Here is an 18940-nt window from a genome sequence, read left to right as displayed (position 1 = left end):
GTTTTTTACATGCCTCTTTGAAACTACTTCTCTTCTGAACTTGGATTATCCACTTCTAGAACAAAACATTCCCACAGGATTTACCAAAGATCCCAAAAGACACAAAAGTCTCTGAAGGCCCTCTTTTCTTTACAAACTGAGCAGATGGCCCATCCTCAGTTCCTCCTGCTTTCCCCATCATTCCCAAAGGCAGTCTTTGGCTAATGCTCAGCTGTAGCTTGAATCCCTAAGTACAGGACAATATCAGTTCCATCTGTGTGATGCACTGGCAGCTTCAAGAACTATTTTATTAGAAGTTTTCCTGTTCCCCTGCCATGAAGCGTGAGCCTCCTCCCACTTCCCAAAATACTCTACAGGACTGCAAGAATCCCAAGTAACCTACCATGTCCCCCTGAGCACCTCAGCCGGTGGGAGAGAACTACCTCTCTGAGGCTTGGGCAGGGAAAGTTGCTGCTAGGCCCTACAAAAGGGGAGATCCATAGACAAGAGAAGGCTTAGCTGTGTCTAATATCATTTAACTATTAGGATCTCTGCCTCAGCTGTTACCTATCATCCTCCCATAAAAACCCCTATCTTCTCTCCCTCACAGCAGATATGACTCATTCAGAGGTGGCTCAAGGCTTAGCCAAGCCTTGTCCAGCAATATGAAAGGGGCTGGCCTTCCCTCCAGTCAGTCTCCCTTGCCTCCAAAGTTGCTGAGGAGGAAAGAGAGGGATGGCAAGAGCATCAGAAGGGCGCCCTCAGAGCCCCTTGATACCTACAGCCTGAAGCCCATTAGCTCTCACCACCACCCAGAGCCCTCTACCAATTGACTGATCACATCTATTCCTGTTTTCTTAGAGAGACTGACATACTTAGCCCCCTTCTCCCATACCAGCTCCTTTCACCAAAGCCTTTCAGGCCTCTATCCCATCCACAATCTGAGGAAGTCCCAAAGCCTTCCCAGTCCTCCTCAGCCATTCTCATTCACCTGCTGAACCCACCACCCCAGCTCACAATGACTCCTAACACCTTTTTCCCCCTCATTTCTTCTCCTCGCACCTCTTCAGAACCCATTCTTTTCCCATGGAAAACTGACTTTTACCACCCGTGGTGTGGTAAAAATGAATTCTGCTAGTGCTCTTGAGAAGCTTTAAGATAGCTTCCAAGCTCACTGCTACATTAAAAGACATCTGGTAAGTTGCTGAGAGTCCAAAACTTTCACCAAAAGTCAGCAAAAGCTGACTTTGTCTCAGGCCATGCCTCAAAGTTGGCCTTCAACTAAGTTTTAAGATAGCACTTACACTACCAAGTCACCTTCCAAGTGACTCCAAATGCCCTTGGTTGTGTGGATTTAAGTGAGACCTGTAATACTGCTCCACTGTATACTTTTTAAAATTTTATTTATTCAGTGCTATCTTAAAGCATGCAACACTGGCCAATCCTTGGGGAACCCCTGGCAGAGAGCCATACATGCAGTAATGCCAAGTTACCAAGGGCTAAATTAAAAGCCCCATGGCAGCTGTAATTCTACATTTCTTTGTGTTTGTTGATTTGGCTACCTTGCTTCATGCAACTTAATTTTTCTGCATGAAAAGTTATAGCCATTTATAAGACATATAATAACAACACTTCAGTACCTAAAGGAACATACTTTATTTCAAGCCCTTCAGAGCTATATATTATTTGCCAGGAGCATAAAGCCTTATAGCTCTGTTTGTGAAAAAGGTATTAATTTTTACAGGTTTCCTACAGAATTTGCTCATAAAGACTGCAGAACCTACCATAAACAGGCCAAGAACCACACTTTATTTCTTCACTAAACCATTCTTCATTCCTCAATAACTAGCTGACCTCTCGTGAGCCTCAGAGAAAACCTAATGCATGACATTAAGGGCAGAGGTTGAGGCCACTTCTACATTTTATATAGCCCTCAGAACTAATGAGAGGGGGGAAAAAAACAACAACAACATGCAGTGCACATTCTTTTGCCATCCACCCTCCAAATAAACATGGCCATGCCAGCCTCCACTTATCAACAGCATATCCACAAGCCCTCCTTTTTTGCATGCAAACTCACCACCACCAGGCCATCATGAAACTCCATAAAAATCCACCTTCTCCTGACATTCTGCAGTTTCTGTTGATGCCACCTATCCCCAAAACCACAAAGCAGAGTCAAAAATACAGCTTTCCTGCCATGGACATTAGAGGAGGAAAAGATGGAAAAAATGCATGCTGTCCTTGGAGAAATAAAAGAGCACGGGAATCAAGCATTCTAGGTCTACAAAACAGGTGTCAATCCCCAGAAGAGCAATGGTCTCTGGAATCACATCAATGCACAGGCCTAATGATGAGGGAAAGATTAAACAGGAAAGAGAAATAGGCCATGCCAGAGAATTAAACTATCAGAATGACTTCCCCTTTGGTCTGATCATATTCCACAATGAATGGCAGTTGCTTCACTACAGACATCTGATCAACGCAGCCAACTTTCCTGAGAGTTAAATCTTTTTTTTCTTGTAAGTCTGTGTTTTTGTAAACTGCTGGCATAAACTCCAGACTCCAGTCTGCCAGGTAGCCACTGCCTCATCAGCTCTACTAATCAAAGGTGCCTCAAAAAGATATTTCAAATTGTTAACTAGACAAAAGAGCAGCTAATAGACATGGATGCAAGGCTGAGAAACAATAAAATCTTTCCTAATAGTCCTGGATGAAATCTGGTCTTCCTTGGTCACAGAGAAACCATGGGCGCAGTAGAAATGACAGGATCAACCTTGTTCTCAAGCCCATTCTAGCTTGTTCTCCTTACCACTGTCTCCAAACAGCATGCACACTACTAGCAGCCAAGAGGACAGGGAGACAATGCTACCTATCTTTATGCTGTCGAAACTGAGGGACCAGGCAGCCTAACAGGATGTAGCAAAGGGGCAGAAGACTGGAGGACAGTTCCTTGCCACACTGGTATGCAAGTGCTCCTTTGCAAAGAAATGGTAGCACACCAGGGCTGAAGTCTTCAAGAAGGAGCGGTGGCTGAGGAACACTTCCCTGTTCTGAAGGTCAAATCCTTTGGGGAACATTATGACAAAGAGGCAAAGTCTGCAGCACAACATAGCAGTCCGACTGGTTCTGACACCTTTTGAAGAAGCATTCCAAGATCTCAGGACACCTATGGACAGATCTTTATCCTTTACTCCCTTCAGTCTGCAGGAGGAATATGCTACCAAACTAAAGACAAAGAAGTAGCGTGAAGGACCAGGGACGTCTCATTACAGGCTTGAATAGGTAAAAGGAGGCATGGCTGTTGAGCCAGACATGAGCAACAGATTTCCTGGGAGAAGAAGCAGAGGCAAGAGCAATTGGAGCTTGTAATGGGCAGTTTTTAAAACCTGGTTCCACCAGATCAGACTGAGCACAGCCTTCATTTGTTGAGGCAAAGACAACTGAAAGACTCCCTGATGTCAGTGGACACTGAGTAAGGAAAATTGTAGCCATTTATGCACAGCTACTGAAGGAAAGATGTACTCTACAGAAAATCCAGGTCTGTCCTACTGAGGGCTTTTTCAGATCAGTGCCCAGCACAGTGAATAGCATCCCAAGATACACGCATCTTAAGTTCAAGGACATATTTCCTTGCATGCCATTACTGTCTTTCCCAAACGTAATGTTAACTAAATAGCACTGAGCTGCATGGCAAATGTGTAGCTTGCCTGCTAATACTACAATGTCATTTCATCTTTCAGACCTGACATATGCTGTAGCTGCATGGTTTGACTAAAATCAGTTATCTCAAAGATCAATCGCTCTGAGAGAAAGATGTGCATTTTAATTCACAGAGAATAAATAACCAGCATTGGACAAGGCAGACTGGCTCCTGACTCTGGAATGATACAGCAGGGTGAACTTATTAGGAAAGCAATGACCTTACTTTTTAATTAAAACTGTAAGAGATTATAACATTCATGAAAGGTGTCAGAACGACAGTACTAGTAAATGAAGTCCTCACAGAAAATGTTTCTTTAGGATACAGGCAGCATATTTTATAAACCCCATATTTCTTAGAATTTAAAGAAAAGAGAAAAAAGGAAAAAGGTTCCAATAACCTCCAAAATGATTCAAAGTTATGATACTCTGATTGAAAAAGAAGTTGGCTGCAATGTTTCCAAGTCAATTCATTTTTAGGATGCAATCTAGTAACAGGTAAGAAGCTTTTCCAAAAGCACACATCTTTCCTTTTTCCAGTATCCTATCCCACGAGTGTTTCCATCCAATTTTTTCTGATATGTCCTCATCAAATAAGGTCACACCTAAAAACTATATGCACACTGATTTAATTCTGGTTAAAGTAACTGATGGTGGCATTAAAATCAAGCTTTTTAAAGGAAGTAAGGCATAATATTAACAATAATGTAAAGATCTTTTCAGAAACTTTCCAGAACCAATACAGAGAAACTTGCATACAATATCAAGGACTCAGCCATCAATGCAGCTCAAAATTTAAGTGGAGGATGGAAAAGGACATCTTGGGGTGACAGGTTAATTAACTCTTCATGCAGCTTCTACTAAGTCCAGAAATACAGCCCATTTTAAAGGCAGATTTGCTTCAACAGTTCAATGCTTGTGCTATATACTTCCTTACTTAGCAAGTAGTTTTACTGAAATAAGTGGGTTTGTTTAAGGAATGAATCAATATTAATCAGGGAAGAAGACTTCAGATTGCTGGCTATAAATTTCATTGTTTCAATTTTCAGACGCACACCTCAAGCAGGCTTCCCATAGCTAAGAGCACCTCACTCTTCCCCCTATCCTCAATTGTTTTAGCCATTCTCAAAATCCTGACCAGTGGCTTCACGACACAGAGCAATGGCCAAACTAGGAAAGAGACAAGCTCACCGGTTCCACACAACTCCCCGTTACAGGCATCAGATGGGGGAAGCTTTTGTTGCTACTGCCCTGGAACAAATTGAGGTAATACCTCAATGGGTAATGGTATACCCACTGAGTACACCCTCTCTGGCCCCAAACTCCTGTGGTGCTGAGTCTCCCTTAGAATTACATATGTTTTAACAAAACTAAAATCTAAGAGCTATGATGCAAAATTAAAAACATCTTACTCAGAATTTCTAACTTCTATAGAGTTGCCACCTTAGATCTACTTAAGAGCTGCAGATTAGGAATTACATGACTTTTCCATTTGGTCATACCTCTTCTCATATCACTTGTCCTAAAACCTGCAAATAACTGCATTTCTGAATTGTCAAAATACTGCTGTTAAGTATCCATTTAATACCAGGTGATGTAAGTTTACAGCAAGATAGTGATTAAAATTAAAATATACAGAAGCCCAAGCTGGTACTATGTAGCAGTTTCCTACATTACAGCCACAGGATCAGATCCCTGACGTTTGATTAAATTTAAACATATTTATTTATATGATTAAACCATCGGTCCTGGGTGTCATGGCCGGCTTTCTAGTGTTTGTCAAAACTGGGTTTTAGAGATACACTCCAAAGCTCAAAGCTTACTGTATGAAATACACGTTCTTACTGTATTAAAGCTGATGCCTAGACATTTGTTAATACTAACTGGATGGATTAAACAAAACTTTTGATAATCTCCAAAACTAATGACTTACTTCCACACATACGTAGCATACACACAAAGTAAAAAGAGGTACAATCTAACAGTTATGTAAGAAATCTTCATTAATCTAAATTGTTAGGGAGAGGAAGTGGGGGAGAGGTATTAAGATCAATGTGTGATTGAATTTTGTAACTCAGAGAAGCTAATATTCCCTAAGAGAGAAGCTGTGAAAACCTGCACACCCCTAGAGCAACAGTGTGTTGGAGGGACACCCACCTGCAATACTCTCTGTTCAAAGGTAATACCAATATGAATGGCACAAGTATTGGACTCACCAGAGAGGCTGCTGTGGAGCAAGAGCCTTGCTGTATTCTGGAGAGTTATGAGAGCAGAATCTGACCTCCCCAAAAGGCAGGGAGAAGTCACTCCTGCCCCTAATTCACTGGAGGGATGGGTCCCACCATCCTGAACGACAGCAGGGAACAATAACCTCTCTGAATTTTATGGAATTTATGAATAAGCAAATACTTTCTGAAAAATCAATAGAGCATCTTGATTTTTAGAAAATGCCAACACATCTTTCAATAACCACAAAACACAGGTTGAGTTGCTTTCTATTGTAGCTCTTTTTACTTAATAAGCTAAGAAATGAGCATTGGACATTAAAAGAGACAATAAAAACCCAAGACAGATAACTGATAAAAGAATTAACAGATATTCTCAACTACTTAGTTTTATTATAGGCAGGTTATCTGTGTAAAAGGGCAAGGGGAAACTTTGAAGAAAGTATAATCTTCTAAGTACTGTAAGACTGAAAAACACAGCGTAAACCTACAGCCTAAGCCTGGTGAACTATCCTTGCTCTCAGAGTGAGGTGGGATCTAGATCAGATCCAAGTTCTCTGTTGGCCTACTCACTTCTCAAGATCCATAGCGCAAAATGGACCTAGGCGACATCAGTGCATTTGGGATCCACCTTGTTTGGGTAGAAGTGACTGCCACAAGATGCAAAGCAGTGCAGAATAGACCCATGCCTTTCCCCTTCCCCCAGAAGGTAAAAAGCTACAAGAGTGTCATTGAACAACATGCTCATGTCACACACAAGTCTCTTCCAGCAACCCTAGTACAGCAGGTCTCCCTGTCGTTAAAACACAGACCCAAGCCCCACCTCAAGCCAAGCCCCACTTACCCTCAGTATATTTACGGCCAAGCACATGCTGAGACATAGACGTACAAGAGCCCCACAGAGTCCAGGGGCTCAAGCACAAGTTTGCACAGCCTGAAAAGACACAGTACAGAAGCAGCCAACCACACTACCATGCAAGTCAGCAAATTGCCTAAACTTAGTTATTCCTAGTCTAGTGGGGACACAATGCACCTGAGCTATGGCCAACTGAGAGCTAACAATGCAGAGAGCCCACAAGCAGGTCAAGGGCTTTGTGTATTTGGGGCTTATCTCAAACCTTTTCTTTACCTGGTGGTAAAGAGACATTCAAGATGTTGTTGGAAGACAACCACAGGGCGGGTTTTAAAGGGCTGCTATTCAATAGCATCCCAATGGTTGTCCTCAAATGGATGAAATTTTTTCAGTTCCCATCTGGTTACTGAGACAAAGATTATCTCATTGCTGTACTTTTAAAGGTGGGTGAAAAGCAGATAATGATGGATAGGAATCTCAGAGCCCCTCACCAGAGGCCAAGAAACCAGGTGGATGAATCTGAACGTCTTTGTGCCTACACCAGAGTTATCCCACAGCTCCTGTGCTGCTGTGGTCCACCTCAGTAACATCTAGGTAGGACTTCTTAAGGTTTATCACCACAACGCTTGAGACAAGTGTCCATCTTGCACAACAGTCAAGTTGGTGACTTTTTGATTCCAGGTTTCAAAAATACCATGTTCGGCTTGCCAACATAATAAAGACTGAAAATGTCCATATGTTTTAAATGTGCGCTGCGTTTGTACATTTAAAAAAAGCAGGAGGGGAGGGAAAAACAAAACAAAACAAAACAGAATGGAACCAAATACTCAGCTGGCGTGAACTCTTATAGCCCCTGGAACTACCACAACTTATGCCAGCCAAAGTCCTGCCCCCATGATCTGATTCATTCCTCACCAGAAGGCTTCCACATGAGACTAAGATACGCAGAAGTTATAGATAGTTGACATTTCAGCCACAACAGCTGTCTCCAGAATGTCAGCAACTACAATACCTGGCACTTTCTTCTTCAGCTCCCTTTCTCATCTTAATCTGCTGCTAAAGTTAATGCTGATTGGTTTTTTGTTTTTAATGAAAAGTACTCTCCTGTTTTGCTTGACTACTATGTTGATACACTCTTCATAGATGAAATTCTGTGAGCTGGGTGCTCAAGAACACTGAACAAGTGGTAAAAAATTGCTTCTGAAATACGCCTCCTTGCAATACATGCATCTTCATAACCTAATGCTGTCCAAGGGTAGGTAAGTATGTACCTCCAGAGAAAGAAGTAGGAATGGTGACCTCTCTGGGCATAGTAGCCAGACATTCAGGATCATTTGGTGTATCAACTGCAAAGTGAATGGATAGTTTATGTTTTACAACTTGTCAACCAGAAGAGAGGAATGGAGAGGCTGGAGACAAGATAGGCTAAAGATGTGCATCCTTTTCTTCTATCAAAGACTGCAGAAGGCCTCTCCAGCAAGTTGTGCAGATATTTCAACCTAAGAATATCTGTCTCTCCGCAGCAAAATTTCAATGCATATTTTTATGCCTAGCCAGCACAGCCAATAACTCTCCCTGAAGAGCGCAGAAAAGACTGACAACTGTCTGAGCTAGCAAACAATCCTCTCTAAAGCAAGGGGCTTCCTAGCCATATAGCTAGCAGGAAAAGGGAAAAAACAGGTCATGTCCAAAAGAACATCAGTGAACTGTCACATCCCAACCTGAACTAGGACCCCACCTGGACTGGCCCAGGGAACTGCTGTCCACTCATTGCTGAACAGGCCACATTTCAACTGAAGTGTTTACTGGATGAACATCCATGGAGACAACTACAGCCAAGAACAAAAATTTTAAGGATCTGTATAAAGACTGAGGCTAACCAAAGAAACAAAAGAACAACAACTTTGTTTAGTGCCTTTTTTGCTGAAAGTGAGACAAAAGCAGGAGGAAGGCATGTGGCAAAAGTTTCCAACAAGCCTCCAGTCAATGGCTTGAGTTTTACTAATGAAGCTATTGGGTTTCCATTTCCATGTGGCAACATTTTCCCCATTCCCTTACACTCACTTATTTCAGAGTAAATTTATTGATTTGCATGAATTTGCTCTGGAAATTAATATAACTGTAAGCAGATCTGTTTATGCTCAATGGGTGGCTCTCTCTTCCCCTATATAGCCTGAAAGGAAACCCTTCAACAGAAATAAAAGAGAATTAAGGACGAAATACAATCATGGGTGATGACAGTGAGTAAAAACATTGAATGAGATGGTGAACCAGGCTTTAAGACTTGAGTAGCGAGGGAACTAAAATGAAAAAAACATATCTGCATGCTCCAACTTTGCTAAGACTGTATCTGGAGTCAAACTGCATCCAGAACCATTTTAGAGGAGAGTCTGCAACACAGTATTTCCGGGGAAAAAACAGAAAACAAAAATCAGGGTATCTGAGCATATGGTCCTTCTCTAGTGCTGTGGAGGGACTGCAAACAGCTACAGCATTCCTTAGTGTGCACAGCATTGCAGGAAAGACTTTTGCGGGATTTCAGTAAACCACAGTGGTAGTGATGGAGGAAAGATTAAGTGAACCAAGCATAAGACGTCTCAGCTCAGAGATGATAGAGCAGACAATGACAGTCTACACTTCTCCAGAGAGCGTGAACATCAAATAGGAAGACAAGTTGTGAAGGACAGCACATTCATGCAGGACATACAGGAGTCTTGTGGTGCTGTAGGAGTGACTGAGCAAAAGGAAGATCAGGAAAACTCAAGGCTGTGAAATGAAAATGAAATTTTCAAAGAAATGCAAAAGAATGCAAAAGCATCTTCATTTCAAACCAGACAGCTCATCCCTCATCATTTTTGGTGCTGTGGACCAGCTGGCAGTGCAGCAATACTTTTGCCAGCCATATATTGAAGTGGAATTTGCCATCAGCCAGGCACCCGGCCTCTCAGCTCACATGATGGCTACACCTCCCTTCCATATGCACAGGTAAACTAAGCTGTTGAGCTTCAGCACCTTCCTGGCATGCTCAGTCTTCAACCCAGTTTTAAGTCACAGTAGAAAAGGCAGTGGGACAAACTGTTGTCCAGAGGGCCTGAATGCAGCCTGGGGTTGTCAGGCAACCTGGTCTGGGCAAAATGAGAATATTCTAGACTGACAAATAGATGGACAGGATGGCCTAACGTGGACTTTCACCTGGTGCTTTCTGCAGTTATGGGACTAGTAGTATCTCACTTAGAGAATAAGATGACTGATAAACACTTGTGCCACAGGAGCCATTACAATTGTTGTGCCCAGGCAAATGCTATTGCTGCACTTGCTTGGGATGTTCAATGCCAAGGACATTGAAGCCTGGCTCCAAATTTGAAAGTTCAGTTCCAAACAAGTAAAGGAGCAGCAGTACTAACACAGTAACTGCAGGTCATGAAGTCAGGAGCTCTGTTCAAAAAGATTCCTTTTTAGTCGACCATCTTTATGTATCCTGCAATATATTCCTGTAGGTGCATTTGTCTGTGCACAAAGAATGCAGAAAGATCAATGACACACTCCATAAATTACTTCCAACCACGTAATGAACTACACAATGTAATAAACTTCTTTGCTGCTTTTCTCACCTCCATCCTGAAACTTGCTCAGCCTTTCAAAGTATGATGACATAGGAACTTGAACAATATCTAGAATTGCCAGCAGTGTCCGGGTCAGTCTGAGAAGCTCACTAAAACTATAAAAGCCAAAGTATATGAGATTTCGAGCCAGATGTACCACCTATAAGAAAAATAAAAATAAAAATGAACAAAACATTGGCAACCTTTGTGGTATTCAGCTGTGCAGTATGGTTGCATTTCAGATGGCAGCTTTCACAGAGATTCAGATCTGGAGTGCATTCAATTTACTACAAGTCCTTCCACTGATTTAAATGGGCTTTGGACCACAGCCAGTGACATTAAATGTTTTTCAGAGTTAGACAAAACAATTGCTCAGTCAAATTAAAGCAGAAAGCAAAAACAACATGAGCTTTTAGACAGGGTTGAAAGAATACAATTACATCTGGGAAAATAAATCTTGGAAAATAAATAAGATGGAAAAGAAACACTCCAGGAAATTGTTCAAAGAGTCAGTAGCTGTAAAGAAGATGGAAGTTAAAAGAACAGTAAGGAGACTGGGGTCAGGTAAGTTTGTATGGAGGTGATTCCAGATGACCAGAAGCATGAGTGACAAAGATCATGAGGCAGGTTGGAGAAAGAAACTATAGTACCGTAAGGACTTCCCTTTTATTCAGTTTTACTTGAACCTGGAAGATTTAGGCCTCTCTAAAGTTTCTGTCAGGAATTTCAAACAATAGTTAAAAGACAGGATTAGGTTATACAGAATAATTCCTTCAGTGTCATATTTTATATGGAGAATAGTACTTTCTTATATTGAAAAAAAACCACACATTAATTCATTAATGACAAGAAAAAGAGCACATGACCATTCACCTGTACACATATCCCTTCTCCTGCCACTGAAATGCAACCATCTCAGGAGGAAGAACAAACAGTATAGTTGTTTGGCAGCAGACAGCAAGATTATTTTCTGCAATAACAGAAGTTACCATAAGTTAGGACACAGACAGCTAAGGAGTACCTCAAATGTAAGTTTATTTTTCTCTTTGTCTCCAAAAGGAAAGGGCTGATTTACAACTTCTTTCAAGTACTCTTCTACAAATTCCATAGTTAGCGCAAATTTCCTCTTCATTTCATTCCTTGAAGAATCTGTGAAAGAATCATACCTACAAAGCAAGGCACAGAAGGACGCAAAGTTAAACACCTCTAATTTCAGGATGAGCTGTCACAGAAAGAACCATCAAGTCAATCAGGATGCTTTAAAATTACTGCCAGTTCTGTAAGGAGAAGGGATACAGGGCACCTAATTCTGAAAAGATACGCAAAGATGGCAGAGAAAAGATGCACAAACCTTCCCTTTGGTAGTACCGGGATGGGTTGCAGTGAGTGGTAATAACAGAGACAGGAAAATACTGGCAGATAGCACACTTGACTGTTCCTGTGGCAGTTTAACAGGTTACCAGTCTCAGTTATCCTCTCTGCCCATCAGCCAGAGATTACTATCTCCGCAGGAAAGCCAGCACATCAGGAAAGCAGCTTGGGACATTCAACTCCCTCTCTTTGCACCACCAACTAGGACTGATTTGCCATACTACCGACAAAAGTCCCTTACCCCGATAACAGGAGTAATATTGTCTGCTGCATTGCTATACTTTTTTGTCTCCTCAGCCGGTCTAGCCCAGTGGCGTTGCTCCATCAAATCAATTAAGCCAGAGAGGGTTTCCACTGCAGTCAATGAGCCTTTCTGACATACTTAAATTTAACACATGCTTAAGTACTTTGCTGGATGGAAGCCAAAGACTCTGTGAACTGTTTCTGGGACAATAGCTGCACCTAACTGTAAATTCTGGTTTGCCAACTGTGGCTTTTAATTGAGCTTGAAGTGTAAAACTGAGTTCCAACCTAGCAAATGTGTAATGTTAAACACAATTTGATTATTTCTGGTTCAATTTTTCTTGGTAAAGGCCATTCCATTTTCTCCCCTGCTTGTCCCCTGTAACAACACAGTGAGAAATAAAACTAAAATATTTCCTTTTAAAGCTACCCGTGCACTTTTCCAAGATTAACAATAACTAACAGCCTGTGTTCTGCAATAAAATACCTTCTCACATACATGTTTGTTGTCATTAGATATATACAACCGATTTATCCTGAGGCTAACCCCTTTAAAATGCTTTGGTACTTTGTTTTGCACCACTCAACTCACTCGTGGATTGTGATCTTAGTGGGAATTTCAGTCCACAGTCTGGCATATCTGACAGGTACCACAGATTCCTGAGGATCTCTGTCTACATGCATGTGTAGCATCAGCCGGCAAAAAGAAGCCCGGAGGTCATATGGGAGGCTTTCATCAGACATACATCGTAAGATCAAGTCTACTGACAGCTGTGCAGAAATCTGGTTGATGGCTAGATATTGGCGGTCCAGGCACATTCTTGCAAAGAGGTTCAATTGATACCTTAAAGAAAAATAATAATATATTTTCTACTGATTTTTTTGAATGCCATGAAACAACAGACCTCAGTATCTCACTTTACAAGCTTGATCTCAGTCCTTTTGATGTAGATATTGAAAAATGACATGAGTGACTTTGCTAACAAAGGGACTAACTTACCAGTAAAAATGTTAGGCTCCAGCTCTCATTAGAACTGGGCTCCCTCCGAAGTTCAAGTGAAGCACCACACACAATCCAGGGGAAGGCTGAAGCATTTGAACTATTTGTTTCCAAACAATTTAAAATTCAGTTCCATGATCCTCCCCCCAAAACCTAGGATGCTCAATACACTCCTTCTGCAGAGCATGCCTTGCTTCCAAGAGTAGCATGACCTAAAAATACAGTCCCATGCATAAAACCTAAGAGGCAATATCACAGCAGAGAGACACAAAAAAGGTATCACAAGCAAGGCTCAAGACTTGCCTGGAATAGATAGCAGAGACCGCCATCCCTCCTACAGGAAGAAATTGAAAAAAACTTTTAAGCCCAGTTTCTGGCATGACCTGGTTTCCTTTTATGATAATGACAAATGAGTAAGAACAGCATCAGGCTCTTTGGAGAGTTTACATTTTCTTCCATTTGAAAAAGCAGTTTTACCTGTAGTAGGTAAGAACTTCTAAATCAGCTTTTGTGCCTTCCTTTGCCTCCTGAGCCAGATGTCTGATGGCTTTGCCATGAGGTTCTTTGTTGCTGTCAATCCAGTACAGCCACACTTCCTCATCATCAATGTCGTCCGAGATGACCGGGCATTCCAAGGGATTGTCCATCTGTGCCGAGATCAACCTGCAAGCACAAAGCATTCACAGGGGAGCCACTCACAAACCACTACAAATGTAATAAACAGAGCAAATAACAAAAAGGTATGTTCTGATTATGGATGCTCACTTGGTCTGAATGAGAATGTCAGCATTTCCTGGGCTCAGCATAAACTTGCAGATGAGTTCCTGAGTTACCGGTATTGCTGTGGTGTTAGATACACACAGGTCTGATAGATAATCCAGGAATCTGCACAGTCAAAAGAAAAAACAGATGCAACAGAACACATGGCACAAAATACTACACAGAAACATTGCAATGGAAATATCTCTTTATCTCTCTCTCAAGTTTTGGGAGTATCCATCACTAATATACTAAAGGGAGCATATATTGTAAGATTTTATCAAAATGCATCTCATCTGTACTATTGCAATCCACAACATATGAAGATGAGTAACAGCTTTGAGAGCAACCCTGAATGGTGCTGAACAATCAGTCAAGGAGAGGAAAGAAAATATCTCGAGTATGACACTTCTTAGCAAATCAGAGGCCAAAGAGTTGTGGCAGAACTTAAGAACAGCCTGAGGTCATCTCAAGCTCGGCTGGCAGGGGAGCTCCACTGAAGACCCTCATCCTTGTCAGAAACCAAAAAGACGAGCATGCTTTTTTACCCATCTCCAGGTAACGCATCTCCCTAACTCAAGCACCAAGGAGATGTTACTTGTGCTGGAGATGGCCATGTGCTCTCTGAAGAACTTCCATGCACTGGAGCAGTCCAGCTTTTAAAGCTGCCTTTTAAACCTCTCAAGTGACACAGCCAACGTTTAGTGAAGAAGCAAGATCTGGCAGGACCTGAAAGCAGGACCCTCTGTATACAAAGAAGTGATTCCATGCAAAGCAGAACTAACAAAAGTTTTCCCTGGAAATCTGTTTCCTATGAATTTATGTCTTGGGTCTTCTGGTGTTTAACAAGGTTCAGATTGAAGCTTTCCTTCTAGTTGGGACATTCGTAAAGTATCTGCCTCTCTCCTGGATCCCTGTGTGTGTGATAACAGCAGCTCATACTGCAGCCTTTCCCTCACTGGAACATAAAAAGGCCTCTCTCCTCTATGCAGCCTCTTCTTTTCACAACATTTGTAGAAACTATCTCTGAGCCCACCACTCCTCTGGCCAATATACCTAAAACTGGACAAGTGGCTCAAGAACTGGTGGTGGAGCAGATATGGACAGGTGACACACACAAACATACATACACACGGCATATATTCCATTTCCTTGGAAATCCAGCTTAAAAATTTGACCGTCTACTATCAGCCATTCTGGCATCCAACAGTTTGAACCTCTGTAGGTCATCATCCTACCAGAGGGAGAGAGAGAATCATTTCTGTGTTAGCACAGATCACACTCCTGGCAGAGATCTGGGAACTGCAAAGGCTGTGTACAGAAAGTATTTTTAAGGTATAGTCAGGAACCAGTTTACCCAACACTGAAATGAAGTCTGGTGGTAAAAGGCAATTAACAATGCACAGCAATATTATATCACAAGGATAATATTAAGCAAACAGAACATAATTATCTAGACTTCTAGGGAAATTACTTAATTTGAGCTAAAACTTAGGAAGGTTTTAAATTTTGTGGCGTATGTGTTTTAGAGCATAGTGCCACAATCTTTATTCACACAAGCAACGCTGCAAAAGTTTACAAGATAGTAAGTGTCATAAGATCAGACCTTTACTGTTAAGATTGCACCATCTTGACAAGGTGTATTTTACAATCATTAATAGCTCTTGTACTTACACCTTACGGAAGTGAATGTATATTTTAATACAATTTATTATGCAACAATACCAAGACATTCCCCACTACAAAAAAGTGACATGAGATCATTATTAAAGAAAAGGTCCCTTCAGCACTGAGGTAGGAGCTGATCCCATGTTTTCCTCTACCAGTACTGACCAAGCCCAATACTGCTTAGCATAGGAGAGCAATGAGATTACAGCCTGAGGCAGAATGGCTGCAGACACATAGAAAATAACTGAAGCAGTGCAGCACCAGGGCCTTGAGCAATGTAATAAATTGCTAACAGAACACTGGTATCCACAATCACTGAGGATATTATTTGGCCTTCAGTATGTTAATTTCTTTTATTTACATTACTTTGGTTCATTTACAATTGAAAGTCTAATGAAAAAAATAGATAGATTTTCCACTAAAAAAAATCCATTTACTTTATATTCTGACCTAAAGCTGACCAAAAATTATGAACAGAGTGAAGCTGAAGGCCAGATGTTTCATTTGAAACAAAATCTGGTCGAGAAACCCCTGCTCACTGGGATCTTCACTGTCCCAGACCCCTTGCAGGTCTGACCTGGAATCAGCATCTACAGGAAAACCGACATCAGTAAAGACTCAGTAAAATTGATATCTGTGTCCTTTTCACCTAGGTGATTAGCAGGGAAACAAACATGAATGGCAGTTTCACAGAGGGGCTGCAAGGTTATGAGAAATCAAAATTTCTATTTGTTTCTCTCTGTCTGTTTTGAACTAAAACCAAATTTTCAAGTGTCCTGTAAACTATAAACCTTGCTTTTCAGCAAGCTCTAATTCTGAAATGCAGACAGGGTCAAATCCCAAGTACTGCAGGTATTTCTGACTTTTTTAGCATGACATTGTACACAGGTTTTTTGTGTGACAGGTCTTAAAAAAAAAAAAAAGGCTAGGAGAAAGAGACAACAAAACAGTGAATAGCAGGCAGATTCACAGTTGCTACAAATATAAAAGCCTATCAATATAGAAGAAGAATGTTATGTGGACCACTTCAAACCTTGGCTCTCGATTTCTCCTGAGTAAATTAACAAATGTCTCTATTTCTTTAGCCGTGATGTGTTTCTCTAGCAGTTTTCTGTTGTTGTGCAACAAAGCTGTGATGGTGTCTTCTGCCAGAATATCATAACCAATCTGGGACTGCATGATGCAGAAGTTCTTTGCAATATATTCCTGAAAGAATGAAAATTGCCATGACAACTTGTCAAGCAGCAATTTTTTCTTCTAGAATCAGTTATCCAGCTCAATTAACAATCAAAATAACTCTCAAAAGTCTTCTCTCTGAACTGTACTGAACAAAAAAAGTATCTGAATACCTGACTTATATACCTCAAGAAAAAGATTCAGTATTAAGGGATGACTAACTCTTCTCATTCTTTCAAAAACCAAAGAAATGAACCCACAAAAATACATACAGAATTAAAAGAAAATAGAAAACAATTTCTTTAAAGGAAAAACAAGAGTTTTATATAACATCTAAGGAACGTTCTTTGCTGAGTCTTCCCTCTTCACCCTCCAAGACAGAAATATTCTTGTAAAGCATTACAAAGAAACCAGAGAAGCCACACATTACATTTCATTCTTTTTTCTTTAGCCCCTTTAGTCCTAAAAAGTTAGTGAAGTTTCTCCCCACTACAATATGCAAACCACTCAACATTGTGTTCTGAAATATCTCTTGTTCACAAGAGGTCTCCAGTAGTGGGAAATCAGGCTACCTGATAGAATAACCCCTGCTTTGATTCACTGCCATCACTCCACAAATGTTTAAGCAACAGAAACAAAAACAGTTTTGCAGTTTTCCCACTTTACAATCCAGAGTCCAAGAGCATAATTTTAATAACATAGCAGAAGGCCTACGAATGAAGCAGTGGCCCCCAATTTCAGTCTCAGCCTGCGAAGATATAAGGAGGTCTGCCAGGAAAATGAACCTATGATATTCATTGCTGATCATTCAATTCTTATAAAAATGCCTACAAAACAAAAACACTGTCCCTCAACATGAGGCAGTATTAGAGATTGATTTGCTACTTACCACTAAACTACGGAGAGCCCAGTCCTTTCACCATCCCTTAATACACGTTCATCACAGAATTCCACTTGCAAGGGCAGAGTGCAAGATCAAACACAGGATACATAATTACAGAAATTAGGTGGAAAATTGTTTTGAACACCACTGACCTGGTTCTTCCTATAGTCTTGCTGGGAGTGTCTGAGAACTCTGTAACATAACCTTAACATGTATTTGTATGGAGCGTATCTCTGATCACCTAGATCTTCAAGTCTCAGCATTGATCCTTCACCTTTGTCCTTAAAAGGAGCTTTGAGGATCCCAAATATCTGTTCAAAATTAAAACCACTGAGGATGAAAATAAAATCAAGATTTTTGCTTAATTTAAAACTGTCAATGGAAATGTCCTCTGACAGAATCAGAGCAAGACTCCTATTGAGCAAAGTCACTGCATTTATTATCTACATAAGATTAAGTAGAAGTTGGGAGATGCTGACAGTCTCAGACATTACAGCTTTAGGTGTTTAGCTTCACATTTCCTCACCAACTTGATTGACATTATTTTCTTTTGACCGTTATCCTCAACTAAAAACATTTTAATGTTAAGTGCCTTACCTTTGGCTAAATTAAAGACAAAAAAGGAGGACAATACCGGCTGTGTCCTTTCACTATTTTTTATTTCAGTAAGCTATTTAAAGAGAATGTTAATTCTGATTTAGATGCAATTTGGCCCTCACACAAACAATGTCAGGGATCCAAAAGAGCATCAGAATTTTCTCTATACAGGGATCACCTGCAGGACTGCAAGCTGTTGTAAGCTTGTTTTAAATTTGGTCAATGATTTGCTATCAAATATAGCCTTACAACTCAGCAGAATCGCGCAAAACTAACAGACAACAGACCCTGGCCACTCGTGTTTCCATCTGATTCACAGACCCAACAGGTTATCATTGACTGATGACTGTCATATCTATCCAATCCAATCAGAAATAAACACAACATGGCATGGCCAAGTTTTAGCTAAAAGTAGCATATAACCAAATCATTCTCTCCCACAATGTATTTGTAAATACAGGCAAGTATTAGGACATTAGGACATACCTGGGCCAATATATTTTGTTCCCTCATTAATTTTTGTCGTTCACGGTTTGGCTTGGTAACGACCACATCCAAAACTTCCTGCCCATTATTAGGCACATCAGCAACAAAGAAAATGAGATCTTCTAGTAACTTGGTTACAAACCTAGAATGAATAGACAAATCATTATTATATACAGTCACTCAACACTTGCTAGGATTCATTAAGAAGAAAATCGCATTTTAGAACAAGCTTTATCTAGCACAACAGAACTTCAATCACTGTGAAGCTAAGTTTGACATGTACTAAGGATTCAAGGCCTTGGATCAGCAGAGGCTTAAATCCATCACAGGGATGTTTACCAAGGAATTAAACAACAACCACAGGGAAAAAGGGAGAAAAATGCAACACACCGAATT

General features: G+C 40.8%; 1 protein-coding gene across 1 annotated transcript in view; it reads right to left on the bottom strand.

Moving 5' to 3' along the window:
* ITPR2 (inositol 1,4,5-trisphosphate receptor type 2) overlaps positions 1-18940 on the bottom strand; it is a 271787-nt gene that overhangs the window by 169812 nt on the left and 83035 nt on the right. The window contains exons 14-21 of the mRNA XM_067305912.1: positions 18545-18686; positions 17614-17772; positions 16436-16608; positions 13741-13860; positions 13453-13638; positions 12568-12819; positions 11383-11527; positions 10371-10521 (exon numbers count right to left, since the gene is read on the bottom strand). Coding sequence (XP_067162013.1) covers positions 10371-10521; positions 11383-11527; positions 12568-12819; positions 13453-13638; positions 13741-13860; positions 16436-16608; positions 17614-17772; positions 18545-18686 — 1328 coding nt within the window. The remainder of the gene's footprint in view (positions 1-10370; positions 10522-11382; positions 11528-12567; positions 12820-13452; positions 13639-13740; positions 13861-16435; positions 16609-17613; positions 17773-18544; positions 18687-18940) is intronic.

This window comes from Apteryx mantelli, chromosome 1 (genome assembly GCF_036417845.1).
Source record: "Apteryx mantelli isolate bAptMan1 chromosome 1, bAptMan1.hap1, whole genome shotgun sequence".
NCBI classification, from domain to species: Eukaryota; Metazoa; Chordata; class Aves; order Apterygiformes; family Apterygidae; genus Apteryx; species Apteryx mantelli.
Note: the sequence above shows the minus strand (reverse complement) of the source record. Positions and strands in the feature narration are given on the sequence as shown.